This window comes from Helobdella robusta (genome assembly GCF_000326865.2).
Source record: "Helobdella robusta unplaced genomic scaffold HELROscaffold_40, whole genome shotgun sequence".
NCBI classification, from domain to species: Eukaryota; Metazoa; Annelida; class Clitellata; order Rhynchobdellida; family Glossiphoniidae; genus Helobdella; species Helobdella robusta.
In genome coordinates, this window is record NW_008704903.1 from 466,920 (window position 1) to 494,252 (window position 27,333).

Below are 27,333 nucleotides of genomic sequence, written 5' to 3' on the forward strand. Positions count from 1 at the left end.
GTATTTTCAGATTTTAGTAGTTTTTGTTGGTTAGTTTACTTGATGATTATTTGAAATTTGACTAAACTATGTGTAGACAATTTTCAATAATTCATTGTTTTAAAAAACGTTTTGATCTGAAAACGACTAGCATAAAAGTGATTTATTTTATTTTGTAGATGGATGATAAAATTCATTTTGAAATTTATTACAAATCTGTTAATGATACAAAGAAATTTTGGAATGGCAGCATAAAATGGAATGAAAAGAATCGATTTAAGGTAGCATTATCTACTGCATTTTTCGTAACAACTGGTAATGTCGTTAAATATGAGTAATTTCTAGTACTTATTCAGAGAGCTTGTCTAAGTAACATCTAGTAAACATATTATACTTCATATAAAAATACCCTACTTTTCATTTTTCATTGTAAATCCTATAAGCTTTATCATGTCTGACCTATTAAATAAGTGATAAGATATAAAATATTAGTTCAACAAATTTATACAGTTAGATGAACGAAATTTTCAACTTTTTTTTTATAAATAATTTATTCTATTCTGTTTACAAAATGTCCAAAAAGGTTCTTTTTTATTAAATTTTATAAAACAAAATTGGAAACTGAAAACTTTGGAAACTTGGAAATTGGAAAAATATGTTGTATGTAAAAATGTTAGTAAGTAAATGTAACATAAATATAATTTGCGGCAAAAAACACTTGTTTGGATAGAGAGATTGCTAAACAAATTAGAGTCTAAACTTAAAAATATAAGGTGTTTCTACAAATAATTAAAAGGCACTCTCAAATAGTTATATATCCCCACTAAATTATTAAGGGGTATCCAATTTTTCACTGTTTCAGGGCCTGCTTTCACACGAGCAAATCCGGCCCTGAATAAATAAATAAATTAATTAATTAATATTAATTATAACACATTGTGGACAGAATTTTAAGCCAGCAGACATTTTCATCCAGTTGATTTATTTTCGTACGTGAACATTTTCGCTCAAACTAATCTGTCAGCCAAAATACAATTGATCGATTCTGTTGGCGTATAAAAAATTCAGATTCCCTTTGTAAATGCTAATCATCACGAATGTGATGAAGATTTAATTCACACATTCCCAATTGGATTTAATCGCGATGTAGTAATGTTTCCAACTTATCAACCCCAAGAAATTATATTATCTGCTAAATACTTTTAAACGTTAAGTTGAAATTCTAGATCATCATGAAGGATCAGTTTTTCTAAGAGGTAGACCATTTCGTCAGTTTGTTTGACAAATGCTAACTTTGGAAATGTAATTTTTTTTATCTTTCATGCACCCACACATACACACACGCACGCACACACAGATACACAAACACACACAAACATACTATTTGAAAATAATGAATGGTTGAATTGTGCAAATAGCTAGTTGGACTAAAAAGAGTTCGTGCTATGGAATTTTAATTATTTTCAAGCTTAAAGGTGTAGGAAAAAAGTTTCAAAAAAATTTTAGCAACTTTTGAAACGTTAAAGTTTTTTTAATGGATCGCTTGTAATAGGCGAAGTATTCGGCATGGAATATCTTTTGTTGAATAAATAACCTCACAAAAAAGAAGAGGTGCATGCGGTTTTAACATACTCGACAATAACAGAACAAATATAGAAACATTTATGTAAAGCAGATAATTAAAACGGTTAGTGAATGTGTATCTGTGTGTGTGTGAATGTGTGTGAGTGAGAGAGTGTGTGTGTGTGTGTGTGTGTGTGCGAGAGAGAGAGAGAGAGAAAGAGAGAAAGAGAGTGTGTGTGTATGCGCCATATAAACGTGGTTGTCATACACATAGCTCCCAAAATCCGGGTTTGTTAAATATTCACATGGTTAGGTTCAATCCATCAAAAATTTACAGACATGCATTGCTTCAAGAATGCCATAATGCAAATGTTATTATTTCTCTTTCTCACTTTTTCTATCTTTCTATCTCTCTCTTCCTCCTTCTGGTTTTCTCTTTTTTTAATTCTTTCTCTCTCTCTCTTTCTATCGTTTTCTCTTCTTTTTTTCTGGCTTTCTCTCTTTTTCTTCTTTCTCTCTTTCCTCTCTCACTCTTTTTCGTTTTCTTATCCATACGTATAATTGAAGTAATTTATGCAGATCTACAATGTGCGTGTGCATAAAGATACGAACGTGTGCAAGTGTGAACATTTGGTATGCAAGCCTGAATGGTTGTAGCACATGGTGAATTATCACCTGGAGAGTCGCAAATTCAACTCCTCAACCCAGCCAACTCAACTCCAACTTTAAAATAACCATTTCGCGGTCTTCCAGTCTCAATTATTATTCATCGTTAATAAGTTTAGATTTGAAAAAATCTTTTTATTATTAATAACCTTTTTGTTATTAAGGTTACGTGCCGTTTCTGAATGTTGACGTCAATGTTATTCTATTTCTTTTTTAGGATGGTTTTGCATTTTTCAAACTGATTTGGCGTGTGATGGAGAATATTTACAGTGGAAACTACATTTGCGTGTTAGTTATTTCGTGAGTTTTCCTTCAGACAATGCGACGAACGATTTTGCAAAAACAAATTTTTAAAAATCGTTATTGGTACATTACACACATACACACACACACACTCTCTCTCTCTCTCACTCACACATAAACACACACACATACACACACACACATCCGATCAATACAAGCAACTCCATAAAATATTTGAGCAATCTTATTAGCATACGGCCATACATGGCCAGATGAATAAAAACCAATGGAAAGCGTTAAAAGCGAGAAACTCATAGCCTGCCGTTGTAATAAAACTTGTTCTCGATTGTTGCATAGCTAAATAGCATTACATAACATAACATGATGTAACGTAACATACACAAACACACACACATACATACACATACACAGACAATCACTTACACACATACACTCATTCAAACATCGGCAAAGACAGACACGTACAAATACAAACATACAAACATGTTTTTTAAACTTGCTCATTCTCGTGCTCCAGCCGAATTATTTTCCTAGTAGCTAAACGAGAAATCTTACAATACCTGGTAGCTCAAGTGGTAGAAGTGCCTGCTTTTCTTTCACAAACAGATGCAATAGTGAATTTAAAAACATTTTCAATAAAAAACTTTAAAAAGTTATTATTTAAGATGTGTGATTTTTAGATTTCTTCTATAAAACTTGAAACTCGAATGTGACGAGTGTCACTCAGTGTTTGAACATAGGAACTAAAAAATGAAAACCGTGTAAATTATTATAAAAACACGGTCAATTTCAGAATCAGGAGATAACCATTTGAGACAAGATTTCTATCAGACTTAATAACTTATCTGTAGAAACACACAAGCTTTATGCGATTTACAAAACTACAAAATCATATAACAGACTCGAATGACCAAAAAAAATATTTTTTTTGAAAGATGAGTGTTCAAATATTACCAACAGTAGATTGCTACATTGAAGAAAAATTTGAGATGACAGTTTACATTCGCGCCATCAACCATCATCATCATCATCATCATCTGGTCATCATCATCATCATCATCTGGCCATCATCATCATCATCTGGCCATCATCATCATCATCATCATCATCATCATCATCATCATCATCATCATCATCATCATCATCATCATCATCATCATCATCATCATTATTTGGTCATCATCATTATCATCATCATCCCATTTTTTCGTAAACAGCCATCAACGTCATCATGGCTCTGAAACAGCCATGCGTATTGCTCCACAAAGATGTTCATATTATCATCACTATCATCACCATTCTCCCCATCATCACAACATCATCATCATCATTATCACCACCACTTCAAATGATCATTATCATAATCGCTATCACCATCACCATCATCGTCGTCGTCATTTTATTCACCACTAACCTTTTGAGCTTTCCTTTTGTCAGATCTCTGGTTCTGGTGGTAGATTCTGCTGAAGTTCGACACGATGACAGGGACGGGCAGGGCGATGACGAGCACCCCACTCAGGGAACAGACGCCCCCAACTATCTTCCCCGTCACCGTTTTTGGGGTCATGTCCCCGTACCTGTCGGTGGGTTTTTTCTTTTTATCATTCTTTTTTTTTACAAATTTCTTAAGAGGTTTCGACAACAATATAAAAAAGTGTAGTGGTCAAAGTGTTTGGTAATGCATCATTTTGAAAGGATGGTAATACGCTGGATGAATAAAAAAGCAAATGAAAAAAACAAATAAACGAATGAAAGAACGAGTGAACGAACAAGTAAATGAACAAAGAACGAGTGAACGAATAAATGAACGAATGAATTAACGAGTGAACGAACAAACGAAGTCACCGATGAATGGACTAATGAATGAATGATTGATTACTATAGAGAAATCGATTGAATGAATGAGTAGTTCATTTTTTATATGATTAATCGCATGTAAGTTATTGAGAGGCATAAATTATGTTAGTTGCACATGCGGTGGTGATACTTTTTGTTCTAGACGCAGATGTTGATAGCAGCAAACTTTTTCTCGAATAAATAATTTTGAAATTGCAAATTTTAGAAAACAAAATCGAGCAATTTATTTATATATATATTATTTATGGATCGACGTGAAATAATTTCCCAATGTGAACGCGGAAAAATATTTAGAAAAAATTTAAACTGACAAGGTAGGCAAAAATCGGACAAGAAATGTAAAGAAAAATTGAATATGAATGAGTAAACTGAATTTTAAAACTAGGCCTAAAAACTTATTTTGTAGTGGCACTCAAATTTCAAAATGCCCAGGTATTTTTTCACAAATATTTGTTTAATTACAAATATTGTTAAGCAAATATCCTAAAAAAATACAAGAAGGCCAAATTTTTTTAATATTTTTTCACACGAGTCAGTAATTTATAAAATATTTCTTAAACTTCGTACGAAAAATCACCCTGAAAACCAAAAATACGACTGATACGTTTATGGAAGTAAGTCGAAATTTTGAAATTTTTGAAAATCTTGATGTGAAGGCTGCCTCGATCACTGATCTTGTCATTTCAATGGAAAAAAATGTATGCAAAATGAAGCGAGTGAGTGCATTTTGAAGTTTTGCTTTCACTGGTGATAGTGATGGTGTTTTTGGTGATGATGATGATGCTTTCGGAGATGATAATGATGCCGGTAGTGATGATGACGATGATGCCGGTAGTGATGATGATGGTGTTGTCGGTACTGATGATGTGATGATGTTGTCTGTGTTGATGATGATGTTGTCGAAGATGATGATGCTTCTTTGGTAGAATAATTGTGAAGTGTTTATTGTGCTAACAGTCCTATGTTTGTTTACTAATTCATATCAATGTTAAGAAACAGTTATAATAATTTTTATTTTTGATGTTTTCTTTGACGGTTTTTTGTGTTGTACCTTGTTGTTGTTGTTGTTGCTGCTGCTGCTGTTGTTGTTGCTATTGTTGTTGTTGTTGTGAAATGTTGTTGTTGTTGTTGTTGTTGTTGTTGTTGTTGCTGCTGTTGCTGCTGAGAAATGTTGTTGTTTTGTTCTTGCTGTAGAATGTCGTTGTTGAAACCGTTTAAATTATAAAAATTAAAAAAAAACAACTCCAATCATCCTGATACTATATCATTGACATTTTGTTGAAACAGTTCATCAGGAACTAAAGATAAAACATCCTTGGACGACGGAGTAACGGCCAGACATGCTCTACTGGCGAGAATTTAATACAATCATACCGTGGACAGCATGACCAATGCAGCTTTATTTATCACCGAGTTAATGTGTGCCACAACAATGGTCGGCTCGACGTTTATCATTTAAAATGGCTCGCTCTATCTTTTTGTGTTTGGTGTAATAGATTTTTTTTACTCTTATTCTGAAGTGTTGGGGATATGGTGAGGGAAAACATGGAAGTAGATTAAGTTTAAGAGAAACCACACACAGATAGTTCTTTAATTGAAAAATTTATAATGAAATTAAGAAGACTTCTTTTTAATGTGTTACAAATAGTGTTACAATGTGTTACAACTAGTGTTAATTTGTTGCAAACTTCACAATTAGTATTTATTTGAAAAATTTTCAATGAAATTAAGAAGACTGCTTCGTTAATGTGTTGAAGTTTTGTTAGGCAGAAAATGGAAGACTGGAACACAATCGCTTAATTAATTTAAAGTTTAAATGTTATAGAAAAAATGGAATATGAATATAACTATGATATAAACCTTCTAACTAACAACGTTAGGTTAAAAATGTTTTAATAGGGTAAAATAAAGTTACTAAGGTCTAAAAAAAGTACAAGCATTTTTTTTGCTACGTGACTGAGGTAATGTAAAACTGGTCATAGGATTGAAACATCTGGATAGCAATGATAGTGTGTTTTCCTTTTTGTTCAAGCATTTTGTGCAATAAAAACATTTTTTCCGTAGCTAGGAAGGATTATGACGACGATGATGACGACGACGATGACGATGATGAAGATGAAGACGATGACGATGATGAAGACGATGACGATGGTGAAGATGATGATGACGATGATGAAGACGATGATGAAGACGATGATGATGATGAAGACGATGATGAAGATGATGACGATGATGAAGACGATGATGAAGACGATGACGATGATGAAGACGATGATGAAGACGATGACGATGATGAAGATGAAGACGATGGTGAAGATGATGATGACGATGATGAAGACGATGATGAAGACGATGACGATGATGAAGACGATGATGAAGACGATGACGATGATGAAGATGAAGACGATGGTGAAGATGATGATGACGATGATGAAGACGATGATGAAGACGATGATGATACCAGCCAATTATACGAAGGTAATGATTTTGTTGACGATGATGATGATAATAATAATAATAATAGTATAAATAATAATAATAAATAATAATAATAATAATGGTGACGCCACCAAACAGCTCCACATAAAGTCAGCCATCTAAAGACCAAAGAAATAAAACTAGGCACTGAAAATAGAATCAATGACACTAAAAGTGGAATGTGTTTGAACAGCCGGACATATATGTAGCGCAGAGTAGTGCTATAAATTAACAACAACTATGTAGAAATCAAATCATTAGGCGATTGCTCTTGTTGTTGTGTCGACAGGGTTTAAATGCAAAGTTATCCCCGCCAATCACATGCAATGTGTGTGTGTATGTGTGTGTGTATGTGTGTGTGTATGTGTATGTGTGTGTATGTGTGTGTGTGTGTGTGTGTGTGTGTGTGTGTGTGTGTGTGTGTGTGTGTGTGTGTGTGTGTGTGTGTGAAATGTTTACGTGTGTTTGTATGAAAGACAAAATTTGGAGATGACGTGGGCAAGAGCGTCACAAGCAATTCAATATTGTTAAGATTAAAGTACATGAGTTGTCTGTCTGTTGGTTTGGTACATTCATTTTTTGTCTGTCTGTCTGTCTGTTTGTCTGTTTGTATCACTTGGAAGAAAGCCTAAAATAGAACATGTTTAACAACAAAAACTACAACAACAACATCACAGAGTGAAAAAGAAACAGATCAACATACAACATCAACAGCAGCAACGACATTTTATAAAACAAGAATCAAAGCCAAATGAACGACAACAAGCATCACAAAACACCAAAACTTAAAGAAGATGTAAGAATTCCTAGATAGAGACCATAAGCAATACGGGAGGCAATATTTCGATTTGAACTTCTGGGGCCACACATAAACAACAATTCAGCGACACATCGATAAATATTTATAACGTACGAGTATCTTTTTTTCCTTGTTTTGGGGGGGAAGTTTTTTCTCATTTTCTTTCTCATTCTCTCGTTCTCTCACTTTTCCATTCTATCTCTCCTTTTCTCTTTCTCTCTCTTTTTCTCTCTTTCTCTCTCTTTCTCTCTCTTTCTTTCTCATTTTTTCTCTTTCTCTCTGAAAATATCTTAAATGGGTCAGTAAATTGAAATAAGTTAATAATTCAACTTATGAAGGTGGACTTAATAGTAATTATAAAGATCTTATAATGAATTAAATTATGTCAGTAAATTGAAGAATGGATAAATAAGATAACCAAGTAAATACTACTCAGATGATTGGAGAATTGAAAAGTCTGTATAAAAAATTGAATGGAGTGAAAAAATGAATGACGATGGAATGAATGAAAGAACGAACGAACGAACGAATGAATAAATGAATGAATGAATGAATGAATGAATGAATGAATGAATGAATGAATGAATGAATGAATGAATGAATGAATGAATGAATGAATGAATGAATGAATGAATGAATGAATGAATGAATGAATAAATGAATGAATAAATGAATGAATAAATGAATGGATGAATGAATAAATGAATGAATAAATGAATGAATAAATGAATGAATGAATGAATAAATGGAAGAACGACTGAATAAACAAATGCCGATGCGTGTTTCAATTTCGCGGTCGATCTGTTGAATGAACCGAAAGTGGCCGAACATAAATTGTGAAATAACTGTCAATAGAACGTTACATCAATATAAGTGAGATATACACAGACTCATCATCCTTATAAATATTTTTGTATTTATTTTCACAGCAAAATCATCATAATTTAAAAATTTTTTAGCGATAAATTTTTTTTTCAATTCTTTCGGAGATGCTGCAGATAAGCGCCTCGCAGGCAATTCAATATTATGAATAAAATTCAATTCAATATTATGAATAAAAAGTGCGCGTGTCGTTTGTCTGCTGGTTTGGTATTATTTTTTGGTCTGTCTGTCTGTCTGTCTGTCTAACTGTCTGTCTGCCTATCTGCTTGTTTGCCCATTTGTCGCTTGTCTATCCGACCGTGTTTGTCTGTTTATTTGTATGTCTGCCTGTTTGTCTGTCTATTAATCCAACTATTCATCTATCAGTTTGTTCAACAATCTTCCCATCCATCCACCATTCATCTGCTTAGCTATTTTCTAAATTATCTATCCATCTATGTATCTGTCTGTCTGTCTATGTATTTGTCTGTCTGTTTCTGTCTGTCTGTCTGTGTCTGTTTCAGTCTGTTTGTTTCTGTCTGTTGTCAGTCAGTTCAGGACAGATGAGGACATTCGTTTTGCAATTCTCATTTTTTTTACGCTTCAAACGCTGCTGTTGTCTACGAGATGTTTATGTCGGCATTTTATTCATTCTTATTCTATAAATATAAACGATAAATAACAATAGCAATTATTATTAAAATGATGTTTGTAAAAAAAATTTAACATATTTTTAACGAAACGAAAATTTATTATAAATGGGCCCACTACGAAATAACGACTTTTTTGCTTGCCACACAAATTTTTTAAAGATTTTTGTAGTATAAAAAACTCTTGTTGCTCCGTCGCGTGTTAACTGGCCATAAGTTATAGAGTTATGAAGATAGACTATAAAATCAATATATAACGAAAAATAAATAACACAATGCGAATATTAAAACCTAGTATGGCCAAGTTTTTCCCTAAAAATATCACGTTAGAGACAAGCTTGACAAATTTTCGATTCAGCGATTTTAATTAGAAACATTGAGGAATTGAAATTTGCAAATGAATTAATCCTTGGCAGGTACTGACGCACACGCATAATCACACAGACACACACAAGAACAGATGGAGAGAGCTAGATAGATCAAGAAGTAAAATATTGAAAAAGTGAGAGAAAAGACAGAAAGAGAGAGAGAAAGAGAGAGAAAGAGAGAGAAAGAGAGAGAAAGAGAGAGAAAGAGAGAGAGAAAGAGAGAGAAAGAGAGAGAGAAAGAGAGAGAAAGAGAGAGAGGGAGGGGAGGGATAAAGAGAAAATTGCGCATTACAAACTTCTCACAGAAACATACAAAACTTAAATACACAAACAAACCAAAGTTAAAAATATTTGAGACATTGAGAAGCAAAAATTAAATTGAGAAGCGAACTTGTAAAAGCTTTTAAAGGGAAAATAACATCAATGTAAGTGCATAACGAACTGGTAATGTGATTAGTATCTTCCTCTACCAGCCAGTCTCCTTGCTGTATGCGGCACCAGTGTATTTGCATATTTTAGACTTCCTATGCAGAAAAACTGTTACTGGTGTAGTTTTTAAGTATGCTATACTCAATTTTGAATACGATTTCCTTTAGGAAAATGTTTTTCAGCTGTTTTTCAAAAGATGTGTGTATAAACTTACTTTTAGATATGTAACCTTCTTAATGGCGTCAAAATCAGGCAGTGTTTATAGAATGATTCTACTTTCAGTTCAACTTAGAATAATAAAAAATAATTCCACTTCCATCTTTAAGACACAAAATGAGAATTTCTGAGGAAAATGAAATATTTCAATAATACATTAACGACAACAACAACAACATTTATTTAAATAATTTTATCGCAACCTGCTATAACATCCTGGAGTGGTGAATCGTTGTACTTAACTTTGCGTGTGTGTGTGTGTTGTGTTCTTGTGTGTGTGCTGTGTGTGTGTTTGTGTGTTGTGTGTGTGTAATTTAGAGTAATGCATGAATGCATGAATTACTACCAATCCAGCTTGTTTATTGATGCATTTGTGAAGATTTTCTAGCTGGCGTTTCCAATATCAAGTTTAAATTCATCACTGTTAAGGTTTTATTGATATATTTTATTGCTTATTTTTGGAAAACTATCCAAAAATTATTTTCTACTATCAAATTGCAAAGAGGATAACACACACTTACACACACAAACACACACACAGACACACAGACAGACAAGCAGCAAACGCAATAACAATCCCAATGTTTTATAAAACAGAAAAGAAAGAAATATATTCCTTTCGATAAATAAAGCTCACACAACATTAACGTCCAAATAAAATTATTTAGCAGAAAAATAAAGAGAAAAAAAAGAATTCAACATTTTTCGGACGAGCGCGTCTGCTTTTAATGCATGCAGGCTGCCTGGCGAACTAACTAGAGGACAAGCAAGCCAGTCAGGGAGCGTTAGATTGATATCAGTTGCGTTACCCTCCATGCTATGTCATTTTTCAAATTGAGGGGCTTACATGCGTGTAGAAGAAGAAAAATTCAAATAACCAAAAAATATAAACAACAATAAATTTCTACCTAGATATGGATACATAAACTATCTGCTTACACATGAGTAACAACAGCGTTGAATTAACCGTATGTTCGTGCGTTACAAACATGCGAACAGTTGTGATAATTATATAAATATAGACAAACATGTGAACAACGTATAAACAATGAGTGCATCTATTTGGTCAGCATGTAGTTCTCACATTCATGTGCGTACACTTTTGAAGGAGCAAACATTTACAAACCTCAGACCCGCGAACGTCAATAGGATGAACATGCAAACAATTCCAACATGCGAACAGTTCACAACATACAAACAATTCTAACATGTAAACAATTCCAACATGCGAACAGTTCACAGCATGCAAACAATTCACAGCATACGAACAATTCACAGCATACGAGCAATTCACAACATACAAACAATTCATCTTTACAAACATACGAACAACATACTTGCACAGGAGAATGTTCAAAAAAAAAGAAAGGAATCTTCAGTCGTACACACATTTGGCAAGTCAGGCATTAGAAATACACCACACATTGCTTGCCGTAGAATTTCTTTTCTCAAACTTTCGATAAGAAATTTTTGATAAAATACTTTCAGTTGAATTATTTTCAAATTGAGGCTTTCAGTTTTATATATCCTTAGGCTCAAATGATCCCAAATGCAAAACTTCAAAAATTTTACGTCCGCTAAAAAAGCTGTACGTGTAAGATTAATTGCTGTTTTGAAACATGACTTCTAGAAAAGTTTGCAGCGTTTCGTGTGAAATTTTAGAAACCCCAATTTGATTCAGAATTCAATACAAGTAGACAAAAATTAAAGTTTCAACAAAGTATCTTGAAACAATAGCTAACCATTCTCTACATAAAAATTATTCTTATTAATAATCGGACAAATGAACAGTTGATTAAACAGAATTTGCGGTGCACTCATGAATAACGACCAGTGGGGAGGCATATAATCCTGAAGCGCTCACAGTCGCGGTAGTCGCTTCTCTGAACCACCATTCAATTCATCTGCCTGGTTTAACCTGGACATCGGTCAGATATTCTCAAACGTACGCACGTAAACCCAGAAATTATTATTGGCGATCGGGACAGAAATGTTATCTCGTTTGCTATTATGTCATCTTCACTTGGTTGCCATGTGAGTTTTTCATTTTTTTTGACTCTTCATTGAAATTAGTACTGTCTGTTAGTGTTGTTTTTATAGCTATCTCGCAAACATTTTTATAGTACGGTTCTTAAAGTATAAAATGGATTTAACTTTTCGTACTGTGATTTTAATTTAGTGACAATAAAATGATTTTGAAAATGAAAATAACTTTTGGGTTTTCAGCACCGTTTTAGAAAGAATTTAACAAAAAAAAATATTCTTTTTCGAGAGATGTTACGATGAAGGCCATTATAAAATAGGAAAAAACTCTTCGGAAATTATTTCATAAATAATTAAAATTCAACTCTAAAAACAAGCCCAAAACATTACCAAAAATCTAATCTTAAACAAATTAGCGACGAACAACAATTACCAATCTAAAATTTTCTTCTAGAAGATGTCTAATTATGGTTTGCGCCATCTACATGGAGAAAATAATAGTACAAACTCCTCCCTATAGATTATTAATGCATAAAAAAATGGACAAACAACAAGACAACGGCCAAGCATTTCAATAGCTGCCTATGTAACATAATTGCATACTACATTTAACATCATTGCTATTGCGAGTTCTTAAACGATATGATACATTCCGTTTCGTTATTCATTAGATACAAAGCACTCTGTTTCGTTACGCAGACAATATAAGTTATTCAGTATCGTTATTCACGCACGAGACATTCGGTATCGCTATGCATACGATACGATACGATATATTCAGTCTTGATACGATACAAGATATATTTGTAATAGCATTTATAGCCCCCTACTAAACTAACACAAATCATATCAACATGATCATTATGATAAAGATACTTATCACAGACAGCCTCCATGATTCATTATCTAAAAAAATATCATTAACTTTTTTTTTGTAAGAAATTTTTTTTGGCTCAGCGTCGTTTCAATATTTTATATTCAAAATATTGTAGTCATTATTTCTATCGTCGTCGTCATCGTCATCCTAGCCCCATCATTTCATCATATCTTCTTCACCATCATTTTCATCATCATCTTCATCATTTTCAACATTTTCACTATCATCATCGTCGTTGTCACTTTCATCATCATCATCTTCTTCTTCATTATCTTCGTCAATTTTATCTTCTTCATCTTCATCTTTTTAACCACCATCATCGTTTTTATGTTTATCTTCATCATCAAATTTTTCATCCTCATCTTTTTAATCATCTTCTTCATCTTCATCATTATCTTATTCATTCCTATTTTCATCATCATCTTCTTCATCATCATTTTCCTCCTCGTCTTTTTTCTCCTCATCCTTATTTTCATCCTCATCTTCATCCTCCCCCTCATCATCTTCATCCTCACCTTCTTCATCCTTATCTTCTTCCTTCTCATCTTCATCCTCATCATCTTAATTCTCATCTTCATCTCTGGAGTCTCCTCCAATTAAAATTGAATCAAGCGAGGAGACACAAATCGCATTACTTAAATTGTTTAATTGCGTTACTACGCGTCATCTGACGTCTCAAACTTTTTCAATTTCACTTAATCGAATAAAAATTTGTACATCAAAAAAATTTTTTCCTTAAAATTTTCATAAAATTTCAAAAATGGATTTCAGATTTTAATATATTTCCATACTAACTAAACTCTCATTTATCAAAAATTTGAAAAGCTTACGGACTAATTTTACAGTTTCTTTTACTTATGATATACAGTAGATGTGAAAAAATAATGTAGAATTAGTGGTTGGTGCAGTCAGTTTGTTTTAAAAATTGTTAAAAAATGAGAATTAGGTTAAATTAATTAATTAAAAAAAATGAATCAAATTGTAGAAAAGTCATAAAATTGAATAAAAAAATGTATATATTAACTCAAAATCAATTTTTCACATGAAACAGTTCAACAGCAAACGTCTTTGTCTCTTCAACATTCACATCTTTTACAAATTTTCAAAACTAAAAATTTTACATCACGCGTCTAAACTTCAAAAAAGAACTAAACAAATTAAACAAATCTCTGAAAATAATTAGCACAAAAAAAAATGAAAGAGACATGAACCGAAAATAGCAACTACTCCAAACAAAACAAAAGTGACAAACAAACAGAACGATGAACAAACAAAAAAAACACAGAACAAACAACGTGCGATATTTATTATCAACCGCTGTTCACTGTTCGCATTTTCTTGCTATTTTTATTCATGTAGGTTAATGTTTGAATACTTAACTGTGTTTGAAAATTTGTTTGTATGAATGTGTTTGTGTAAATAAGAACCTAAGTATGTGTGTATGTGTATGTGTGGTGTGTCTGCCTGTGCTTTTGAAACCTCTACCTGCAACATCAGATCTAGGCATCTTAGCCACAACAATCTCACCATTTTTATCATGGATGAACATTACGCAATGAAAATATGGAGCATGTGATTGAGTAGATCATATAGATAAGGATGTTCGTGCATATAAATAACCCTTAGCATTCATCTCAGAAACTGATTGATTCGTGTTGATTTCTAATGCAATTTTTGGTGCAGCTCTTTTTTTCAAGAGTGATCATTTATAAACGTTATAATGCGAAACTGCTTGGAAAAAAATATTTCACTCGAGCGCTGAAATAAACCGAAGCGAAAGGAAAAAATCTAATTAAGGAAGATGGAGTTTATTTTTAGACGATTCAATCATGTTTAATATGTGTAATGTTGTGTTGTGAGGTTCTCTCTTTCTCTCTCTCTCTCTCTCTCTCTCTCTCTCTCTCTCTTTCACATTTTCCTCTCTTTCTTTTTTTTTCATTCTTTCTCTTTCTTTCTTTCTCAGTGTTTCCAGCTTTTAGTTATAGGAAACATTCGCGCGCTGTTGAGACATTGATTTATTAACCTGTCTACGTACATGAGAGGCTGTTGTTTTATGGATAGGGTTAATTGATGTTGTAGTTTTTGCTAATTGATAATGCATGGGCGGTGAAATGGTGTAATGGTTAAGGTGCCTGCCTAGCCTTGCAGCTGCAGTGACCTGGCTTCGAATGCCAAGAAATCCTCGTCCATAATCCATAACATACAATGAGTGTAAGATGTAGATTATAGTGTTTATATATAAGAGAGAGAGAGAGAGAAAATATATACAATATAGAATGTGTAAAGAGAGAGAGAGAATATATACAATATAGAATGTGTACATAAAAATATTATATTAAGTATAATACGCTAAATAGAAAATATTGAATCTGAATAGAGCAATTAGATAGAGCGTGACATTAGGAATTGAATAGAGTGAATCATCATGAAGCCATAAAAGGCCTTGTAAAGCGGAACGATTTCTTCACGCCAATGAATAAAATAGGCTAACAATGGCGATGAAATTCGCCGTGGAAAATGTGGGAGAATTCGCACGCGCAAGAATAAAAATATCTTTTTTTCGATTTGAAAAATGTTTTGAGAGAATTTTTGTGAAGATTAGCATCTGCTATACGGAATAATATATTATAATAATGAATAATAAACTCACGCTATTGACGTATCATCATTTTTTATTATATATATAATAATATTATTAAGAATTATTGCATCCTTGCATCCACCCAGACTTAATCCCTCTTCTACCTACATACGCCTGTCTGAATACACTCAACAACTCCATCGACAAACTCATTTGTCACAATTTAAAATGCTCTAAAATGAGAGAGAATCCTATTTGCAAATCTATAGATTGGAGACACTCTAAAAAATCTAGTTTCTAGGTTGATGCACTGAGATTGTAAGACTCACATAAATAAAAATTTAACTAGAAGTTTGAAAGTTTAAAAAAAAAACAAGTTTTGATTTGGATAACTATATATTCCAATTGGTTTTGTATGAAATCTGGATTTAAATCTACCAAACTGTCAAAATTAACACATGAAAATGTCCTAAATATAAGTTATTCTATTCGAACATTGTCTAATTACAAATTTCAATCACAGACATCCGCCCATCCATCCAGTCTTTAGCGCATACATCTTCATCCAAAACGCATTTAAGACATCACTCATAGGCAGCCAACTCATCACTCATATGTCCATTCATATCGCTAGCTACATATCGTCCGTATCTGTGAAATGTCTGCCATGCCTCGCGTCATAGTCAATAACCGAGAATTTTAAAAAGTTTTAATTTGTTTATTTATATTTTTAAATAGTAATTCTTTTTATTTTTTTTTAAATTTCGACTCTGACGGATGCGACGGAGTTTGTTGCAGAGTGGAAATGACGAATTAAAATCGTATCATACGCATCGACTGTACACACTATTTACATATTTCCTTCTTTTCCATTCTTTTTTTGGCTAAAGTTCGTATTATTTTCTCAAAATTTTGCAGTCTGGTTTCACTTAAAAATAAAATTTAAAGATCTAACTTTTTGTTTTCATCCACTCCATCCAATCTTATTATTTTCTTTAGTTTGAAATACAGGCAAGCAACACGAAAACTTGTCTTTCAAGAAGTTCGCTTTGACGCTCATTCAGTATTTTTGAAATACTTCGTTTTAAAAAGAGATTAATAATATAAAAAGAAAGAAGGATATAGTTTATAGCAATATACCTAAATATAATTATAACATTATCTATATTTGACGGCAACCTTAATTATTACAAGCACACTCACTGTTGTACTATGTATACATGTACAATATACATGAAACGTAATAACAATCTACTATATTAGGAAAATTTGAAAAGAGCATCTATTTACTATGATATTTAATCTCTTATGAGAATTTAGCTGCACAAGGCTGCAGACTTTGATGGATGGTTTCCATTTTTGTCGTCTTCAATGTCGGAACTGCCGGCAGGTGATTTGGGGGAATAGTTGGTTGGATGTTTTTTGGTGAAATTTTGTGATGTATGGAGGAGTTTTATCTGTTTTTATTTTCAATGGACTAAATTTATGTTTTGTCTGAAAATTTGATTTTTATCATTGTCATTCACTTTCACAAGCTTTACTTTATCTTCATATTAAATATAAATATTGCACATTCTGTTAAATTTCAAAACATTACCGATTGATTTTCTGTATTTGAAAGTATTGGACAGATACAGAATTATATGAATTTATTAATTTGTCAATGTTTGAAGTCTGACTTTGAATTCTTTTTAGTGTCAAACAACAAATAACTACACTCGCTTATTATATCGTTTCGGATTGTTGATACCTCACACAGTGAAGTACTCCTATGATATTCAATGTAAATCCTTCCACATGATCTAGTTTCGACACAAAATTTCATATTAAATTTGATTTCAAAGCTTTTCCAGTTTGGAGAAAAATTTATCATAAAAAATTATTCTAAGCAAAAAAAACTTTATTCTCGTCGAAATTAAACCATTAATTTTTTTTTTCATTTCCAAATACAATGTTCGGTGCACTTACGAGAAAAATTATTTGTATGTTCAGCAGTGTGCGTGTGTGTGTGTTTGTGTGTGTGTTTATGTTTATGTTTGTGTGTGTGCGTCTATGTTTGTGTGTGTGTGTGTGTGTGTGTAGTATGTGAGTGTGTAATTAAAACAGTAGTAAACCACATGCAAAAGGAGAAAATTATTTGGAAAGCTGGTGCAATAAAAGTAATGAAACAATGAGAGAATAAAATTTAATTGAAATTCTGTGTAAACAATCCAAACGACTTTTTAGAGGAAAAGAGAGAGAGAGAGAGAGAGAGAGAGAGAGAGAGAGAAAGAGAGAGATTAAATATTCAAAGCGTTGTTTACAGTTTTAACAAAAAGTAACAATAGTTGTCTGTGTGTGATAGAAGTGAGACAGACATTACATTTAATGAATAAAATTAGAAAAAATTCGAGTAAATTTAATAACTCTTTACAATTTATTTTTGGCAATTTACAAAAGTATGTGAGAATAGTATAAGCAGCGAACCCAGACAGTTAACCATTACACCATCTGTTTTTTTTCATCTGTCTTTTACTCGAGAACAACTTTACAGCAGTATGTTTAAAGTTATTTTGAAATATAGCCAAAGAACTCACGACATAGCAGAAGGTAGCGTTAAAATTTATTTGCGGCATACATGCAAGTTATAAACACGCGGGAACCCTAAATGTTTGAAGGGGCCATTTATACGGATTAGTTTTTTGTTCTGGAAAACAAACTTTCATAATAACTTTTCAGAATTATTAAATTAATAATATTTTTTCTGTAATAAAAAAAATAAAATTTATAAGACATTGATTTAGTTTAGATTTGATTGAATCATTGATTTAGATTGATTTAGACATTGGTATAGTCCGTCTCATTCCGCAAAAAACGAACGAGGAACACGTAGTTTGGCCCGAGAATACAAATATGTCTGCTTGTTTTTGTCTGTTCTTGTTAGGCGCGTATCCATCCAGGTATTTATTAATCGAGATCTCCATCCTATCTTGCTCCATGATCATTATTATTCCAGTAATTTTCGTTTTTGCTTACGTCGTATTAGTTTCCATGTATAATTCGGTTCGGTTTGGGCTCAGTGTGTGATAGTGTGTGTGTTTGTGTGTGTGTTCGTGTGTGTGTGTGTTGTTTTTGTGTGTGTGTTCGTGTGTGTGTTTGTGTGTGTTCATGTGTGTGTTGTTGTGTATGTGTATATGTGTGTAAGTGTGCTTGAAATAAAGACAAATAAAAAAAATGTCATTATTTAGGTACAATCAATCTCGTTCCTTTCAAATATACATTGGACATTATGTTAGAAACATTCAATTTCAAAAATAATATTGACTTTCGACAAACTTATGTTATATCGTAGAATACTATAATAAATCCTTTACAATACAATGCAATACAATACATTTTTATTTCTAAATTGAAGCAATTGATGCAAGAGATTTGAATATTTTTAAAAACTGTACATATATAGATTCAATTATTGAATGAATAAATAATTGAAAGCTATTACAACTAAGCTACTACTATAACCTGACTCAGCATATTTTTATTGTTATTATCACCAATAGGTTTTTATAATAATTTTAATCTTTCACTTTTTAAAATTTCGTGGCCGGATTCTTTCAACGATGAATTGATAGAGACTGTCATAAAGCTATCGTATGACAGAAACAATTCGTGATATATTGTATATTTGAATATACTTCACCGCTATGTTCTTTTTCTAAAAAAAAATGAGCATTGTGGCAATCATTGACATTTTATTACATCTTATTACAATATTGTGACAGTTCATTATTTTATTTTAATACTTATTTATTGTCTTTGCTTTGAAATAATAGAGTTCTCATTAAACACAGAAAACAGAAACTTACCCTAAGGTCGTCATAGTGACAATGGTGTACCAGAAAGCTTCTGGGATGCTGGTGAATGTGGTCTCTTCGACGTTCTTCTCGGCGTAGTACATGATCGTGGCGAAGATGATGATGGCCATGCTTAGGGAGAATAGCAAGAAACCTAGCTCACTGGCGCAACTTTTCAGGGTGTAGCCGAGAATTCTTAGTCCTTTTTTGGTCGAAATGTCGTTTGAAAAATTTATCGCGATGCTGGAAAATGTTTAGTTTAACTGATGATGTTAAATAATGAAGGTTTCATTTTTGAATGAAGTTGGATGTTTAATTAAGAAAATTAGTGGGATGGCTGGTTGATAAAAACATTATGAATAATAATAAACTTACGGAATCACCACTGATCTACACAGTTTTGTTAGAAGTGAACATAAATTAATTGCACAACGTAAGATTTTTTCAAATATTAAAAAAAAATTCAATTCCACTCACCTTGTGAATGCCTGGAAAATTTAAAAATTCTAAAAACTCTGAAGACTCTCAGAGTGACAAAGGCTCCACCGAGGTCTTTGTTATCGGGCAGACACAAGCCTATGTAGTAGGGCAGGATGGCTACAGCGTCGATGACACTCATCACGGACCTCAGATGTTTCGCCCTGTTCGGAGCCGCATACAACCGCATCATGTACTCAGTCGTGAAGATTATAACGCAAGCAGTGTCCAGACAAAATAATTCAGACTCGTACATTTCACCGCAGCTGATGGTTCGGTCGGGTTGGTTTGTATGAACTGGAGGTAACTGATAAAAAAAATCTTCACTCTCAGACTTTGGAGTGGCCGAGTTTTTTGGTGTAATACTGCCGCATGGAATTGTTTCGATGACGTTTGCTAGCACGGACACCGCGATGAAGAACCCTGTGACGTAATAGAAGACGAGTGCAGTCGTGTTGGCTTGCGGGTTCTCAAAGGTGTTCCACATCCGTTCGCGTACGGCTGCCTTTGCTCCGAGTGCCTCTGCTGCCTTTTGTGATCAAACGTTCACTTTGTTTAACAATTCGGAAAGATGAAGTTGCAGATTTTCGGTTTTATTTGCTTTTTCAATATTGTTTATATCATACAAACTTTTAAAGTTGAACAAAATACTTAGTTTTATATAATTTTCATTTTGACGGTTTGAATCCTACAGAATTTATTTAAATAGCCCTCACGACTTCAGCGCCAGCCAACCTGCGCCTTGGCGGCCAATTCTTCTGCAGCTGCTTCGGCCGCGTCTTCGGCTATCCTTTCTTGGTTCTCTCGCTTCCTGTCACTATAAACAAATATTAACCTATTTATTTATTCATAAAAGTTACAATCTACGATTGATGACGAGTACCTAAAATTGAAATTACATTGCTATGAACGAGAATTGACAAGTAAATACACTGTTGTACATCTCATCTCAAAATTTGTCTGCACGCTACATTGTGTACAGAGATGTACGAAATACGTTTCTGCCTGTGTATGCCTCCATAAATTTTTTAAGGACCGAGCGCGTTATTAATTTTTGCATTCCAGCCTGTCATCCGCTTCATATTCATTGCCATGCAGAAGGGAGAACGTTCCATGTGCAATTTCTACTATTGAGAAAAATTATGAAAGGTTAGAACTTTTGAAACTCTCAAGGTTAAAACCCCTCAAACATGAAAGTTCATAACTTTTCAAACTCAAAATTATTATTTATTAACTTTTATTATAGACAAGACTCTATCTTTCGAATGCTAACTAGTTGGCCAGGAATGCGCCCAAGTAAAGTAAGAACAACTCCAAAAGCCACCCCGCACCACCCTTAGCTCAAATATTTATCGGCATGAATAACAAATTTTTTGAAAATTTGTCTCATAAAATGTACTATTCATAGGAAAACCATTTTATTTCTCAATAGAGTCAGCGTAGCAAAGACATGTAATATTCCCAAGACTGGCAGAGAGAGAGAGAGAGAGAGAGAGAGAGAGAGAGAAAGGAAGAAAGAGAGAGAGAAAGAGAGCAGCTAACGCAGCGGAAAATTATTGTTAAAATGTCTGCTAAATATTAGACACTTTTAACATTTTTTTCAAAAAACGTCATCTTGTACTTGTTTTATAAACGTTTTTGTTGAAAGCATGTTTAACAGACACAAAGCACCATGAATTATTAAATATTTTAAACTTTGCCACCTTACTGCTATAAAAAATTGTAACACGTAACACTCCAGCACAGGAACAACATCATACAAAATGGATAATAATGGCATCTTTTTTTGGAGTTAAAGCAAGCAACAGACATTTTATTTAGATTTAAATTTTTTTTTGCAAAATCGAAACAAATAACAAACATTAAATATGCACACGTTAAACAAAATCATCAGAGAAGAGTTTAAGTAACACCGGGTTTATTTCCATTCCACATAAAGAGCATGGATCATAGTTAGAGCACTTAGTTTTAAGCTGTTGATGGTGTACGAGGCTGAGACGCTGAGACGCAGATGCATTAAAATTTCAAGAAAATCACACTTCTGAAACAAAACCGTGATACTTAACACATACTAAAAAAAACACACAAACACAAACACTCACAGCAGGCAGGTACATACACAAACACACACACAGACACAAACATACCAACACACACACACACATACATACAAATAAACAATAGCATACACACAGAGTCACACATACACACACACACACTAATGTATACAAATGCACACGCACCAAACAAAAACACAGGCAAAAAATTCTTGTTTGTGCGCGTGACACACAGACAAAGTACATCAAAAAATTTTTATGAAACGCAATGGAAGTAAAAATACGTACAGATAAATATTTCTATATAAAAAAACATTTTTAAGAAAAAACTTCAAAAAGATTTTTTCAATGAATTAAGTATTAATGTATCTATCTAATATGCCGTGATAAAAACATCGGAAAAAACATTTTGTTAGCATCAGAAATTTGCACATGCTCCTCTAGTGGTGTTTAAAAAAGTAACGGTTTCGTGTTCGTCTTTAAAAGATTTTTTATGACAGCTTCATAACAATTTAAAAATTTTGAAAATATTTTATTTCAAGTTCTACCTACCTATAGAACAGAAATGACATTTAAATATTTTGCCTCCAAGATATGTCGCTAGACATTCAAAATTTCAAAATTCAAGATATTTCACCATTTTAAATAATAAACAGCAACAACAAAATTGGTCCAAAATGAGTCAAGATTCACCCTGCAGTTAAACCACTTCAATAGGTAAAACATACTTTTTCTAAAATTAAATAATTTCCAGAATAAACGTTAAAGATAACCGATAATCTTCTTGGCAGCAGTCGCCAATGCTGTCCTGACCGAGTCCGAAGAAGTCCAACTCATCATCGAACGCAGCCACGCATTCATCCTTCGGCCAGTGTAGACTGCCAGATCTATAGAAGGCAAGAACTCGCCTGCCAGATAAAAGGTTAAAGGTCAATTTTTATTTTCTGTTAAAAGGTTAAAGGCAGATTTTTTATTTAAAGGTTGAAGGTCAATTTTTATTTTCAACTGAAAGGTTGATTTGTCAAATGGCCTCATTTCAAACGTATCGACAACAAATGTTATGTTATTATTTTAAACAAATTTTCTCTCAGTATGCAACGAGAGTATCAAATTTTTAACATACGCAGCCTATATAAACACACCGAAAAACCACACCACACAGACATAAAAGGGGCCTATTTGCAGTTGAAGCCGGTCAAGGCAAAACAGAATCAAGCGCCTTTAACCATTACACTACCAGGTCGTAGTGACATTCATCTAACTCAGCAATTGTTGTTAGAATCCACAAAGATATAATGCATACATAAAAAGCATTGCATGATTTATATAATATATTATAATTATATTATATTATAGCATAGTATATTATAATTATTATATTATATTATTATCTTTATATAATCTAAAGCCTGATATCAACCTGAACAGTTCAGGATCTCTATCGAAGAAGTACTCGCCAGCGTCGTCATCAAAGAAAAATTCCTTCTCATCCGATCCCAACAGCGTGTCCGGATACCTGAATGGGAGTGCGGTTTCAATTATATCCTGGATAAATGTTACAAAACATTGAAATCTTTAACAGTAACATTGTAATTAATTTTATTCATGTCCCTGTATGAGCTCATGTGATTAGAGTAGATTTTGTTAAAATCATGTTTTCTTCATTTTAAGTTTTGTTCTTTTTTCATGGAAAATACAAACAAGTATACAGATATTTATGCGTGAACAGATTAATATTTATAAATAAATAAAGATAAATATGTATTCTCGAGAACATTTTGTTTTTTTTATTGCCTAACCAAAAGTTATATTTTATTGACACGAACATTTCGATGACTGTTATATTTTTAATGTTCCACCGAGGCTTTCAAGTGCCGCCACTTGAAACCAGCATTCATTTCTAAGTGGAAAAAATTGTTTTTCATTTTATGTGAAACTATTAATTAGCAATTAAATTTTAATTATGTTACAATTTTCTCCGAAATGCTAACTTTTAGTAGTATGTATTATGTGACGTGAATTTTTTCCATATTGATTTCAAAATCTGATAATTTAGTTTATATTTCTGAGACAAAAAATTCTACAACAATTAGAAATCAGTAAAATCTAAAACATCTGATCAAACTCTGCGTTAAAAAGTTTTCTATTGAAACGTTTGTTATGTCAAATAATTCGACTTTCTTAAAAGTTGTCCTGCAATTTTTTCATTTGTTAAGTCGCCAAAAACCTTTTCAATACTACAAAATTAACTTTTTTCAGGTTAAATTTCCCGCTTCATTTTTGTTATAAAACGCTGCAGTGTCATCTAACTCGCACAAATTATACAAAACCAAGAATATTAATAAAGATTCATAATTATTCACCATTCAACTTACAAACAGCTCATAAAAATAAACGCATTTGATACACACACACACACCACACACACACCACACACACACCACATACACGCACACATACACGCACACATATCATAATACAGAAAACGTGAATAAAATAAGCATGAACCGAATTAAAAATTAAAAGTCACAATCGTAAAAACCAACAAAAGATTATCCGCCTGTAATAAAATTAATGGCCGCGTTCCAACAACGAAAAAGCAATTTGATACACCCACACGCAACGAAGATCTTTTTTTTTTGAAGAAAAAAAAACATGCCATAACAAACAAGTCAGTGCCTATACATTCTAATCATTTATTCATTTATTTAGATTTGTATTTCCTTCATTCAATGACTGGATTTGAATCCAGAGGATTCCCTGACTATCACATGCAATCCGTGCGATTCGTTGATTCACATTAGTTGTTGCATGCGGGGGTTTTGTAAAATCTGGAGTCAGACGTTTAGACACTGTCGACTTTTGCAAGCGTGTTGCGTTGTTTTTGTCATTAAGTTTGATTTAGTATTGTTGTCATTGTGTCAATATTTAATTTCACTTTTAAAAAATACAAAGTTCCTAACTACTTTTCAATCCGTCTAGCTTTTTCATGTCTTAGAGCTTCACAATACTATACCCTTATCGCGCCGACCACCTGCCAGCCAGTTGTTTACATTTCAGAGATAATCCCACCCCATTGGTTGTGTGAACCTCGGCCATTCGTTCACGACAGATCTTTTACAATCAATCCTTGGCTCGCTACATTCATCTTTTTGATATTTTTATTTCATTTTTTTAGAAAAGTAAATTTCTTATTTATTACCTGCATTAAAATGACGTTTTATTCCAAAAATTTTTATATTACACCGAACAAGTCATGAACCAATTGGTCGGATGATTTAATTATCTATTTATACGCAGAGAATATTTTAAAATTATATACTTTATAAAAATAAAACTGCTTAATACAAGCTTGTCTGCGTTTCTGTTAAGTTTCACCACAGAATTTTTGGAAAGGTTTTATACATATTATTAGATACACAGCATTACTTATAGACGATGATTCAATCCCAAAACCTATTTCTTCAATCAGACTGATTAATTTAGCCTGTTGAATAAAAAAGATAAAAAAAAAACAAACAAATAACTGTATGTTTAAATCGTCATAAAGCAATATTAGAAGCAAGCTCATGCACCTAAGTTGAATGATGTTGTATGTTTGTACAAATTATGTATACATGTTCATTCATCTAAACATTTAGTGCTGCACATCAGAGTGTTGTTTAGGCTTGTTGTTTCGTGTTTTACCTGTCATAAATGGATTTTAGCAAGCTTTTTTTCTATTTTTTTTCTCGAGTGTTTGTATGTTTTTTTGTTGTTGCTTTGTTAATTCGACGATGATGTGTTAGTTAGAAATTAGAGGTTTTTGTAACTAATTTATATTTTTAATATTGGGAATTTTTAAGGATTTTAATTTATCTCCTGGCCGCATTCTTTTTTTTCTTTTTTTTTTCTTTATTTTTATCTTCATTACTTTTTACTCATTTTTTTCTTTCTTTTTCTCTTCTTTTCACTCTTTCTTTTTTCTCTCTCTTTCTCTAAATGTATATCCTCCACTTATTTTTTTATTTATATTTCCGTAAGCGTTTTTTCGACTGCTTGCCTGTTAGTTTGTAAATGAGCCCGTCGCGAATATAAAAAGAGATTTTTATAAATAAATTATTAAAGATCCAGTTGAGAACTATGCACTGAAATAATTCATATATAATTAAAAAATAGATATAAAAATTTAGGATAATCTAAATATTCTTACAATTATTCACACTCATATTTTTTTTTAACAATAATAATAAAAAAATTGTATCAAACTGATGAATTTGTATTTACATAAGAAAGGTGTTTTCAAATTTACCAGCACATATGAGAAACAAAATTCTAAAGACCTTGAAATCTAGAAAAACAACACATCTCACGTAGAATGTAGACACATTTAATTACACGCTCAACAAGTTTGAAAACCGCAAAAGTGCCAGGAGCAAATATTTTTCAAAAAAAAAAGAGTCCCAAAGTTAATTTATTTTTTTTTGTCTGACTAATTGAGAAGCGAACTGAAAAACTGGAGAAGTTGAAAATGTTATTTCGGGCGTCTTACCTTCAAAAGAATGTCCCCATCACGTCATCCGTCACTTTGAATGCTGCCTCAAAGTCGAAATGACGTCACGAAAGATGACGAAGAAAAACCGGCATGTCTGTTTTTGTTGTTTTGATTTTTTTTTTCTTTTTCAAACTTTTTCCAGCTTAAATTTTGTTTCAACTCCCGCTGCTTTTTTATGTTTTCTATGTATCATTTTTGTAAAAAATTTTTACAGTATTTGCAACTAAAACCAAATCATCCTCCCTCACGACTCCAGCATTCAAGTTATAAGAGACGTTTTTTTGATTAAACAATTTAATGTGCTGTCAACTTGCCATTCAGGTATATTTTTTTTCATTGTCCCACTGTGATGAGTAACATTTCTTCCATTACATTGTGCTCTGCCCTGCTGCATGCAGCGTAGCGTTCAAAAATTTTCACACTCTCCCTCCGATCTTTTTCTAACATTTACGACTCGCAAAAAATTGTTGCGCTCTTGCCAGGAAAAACGAAATTGAATTTAGCAAAAATTTTTTTTCTGACTAACCTATAAAAATGTCTACAATATGACATTACAGAACAACACAGAACCCAAAGTTTAGAGTAATTTAAAGGAAATGTATATTGCTGTAATATATAAGAGGAAAAACTAACAACATAAGGGGAAGTGTATTAGGTTAGATGCCTGGTTCTGCTGCTGTTGTAACCAGGTTCTAAAGCTAAGATACCACACGCGTTTGATGTGCGAATACACGCGCGTACTCACGTGCGCTGTAAGTGCTTGTTTTTACTGATGTTTCTGAGAAGTAATTTAAAAAATTTCATTAAAATATTCATAATAGTAATGATGCGTCTTTATAATAATAACACCAGCATAGAACA

General features: G+C 32.6%; 1 protein-coding gene across 1 annotated transcript in view; it reads right to left on the reverse strand.

The window, feature by feature from the left end:
• Nucleotides 1-27,333, reverse strand: part of HELRODRAFT_84384 (hypothetical protein) — a gene marked incomplete at both ends in the record, with an annotated part of 35,019 nt that overhangs the window by 3,964 nt on the left and 3,722 nt on the right. Inside the window, 7 exons of the mRNA XM_009025068.1 lie at nt 3,887-4,049; nt 19,417-19,606; nt 19,882-20,178; nt 20,248-20,386; nt 20,617-20,698; nt 22,712-22,846; nt 23,359-23,454. Of these exons, the coding sequence (XP_009023316.1) occupies nt 3,887-4,049; nt 19,417-19,606; nt 19,882-20,178; nt 20,248-20,386; nt 20,617-20,698; nt 22,712-22,846; nt 23,359-23,454 (1,102 nt within the window). The remainder of the gene's footprint in view (nt 1-3,886; nt 4,050-19,416; nt 19,607-19,881; nt 20,179-20,247; nt 20,387-20,616; nt 20,699-22,711; nt 22,847-23,358; nt 23,455-27,333) is intronic.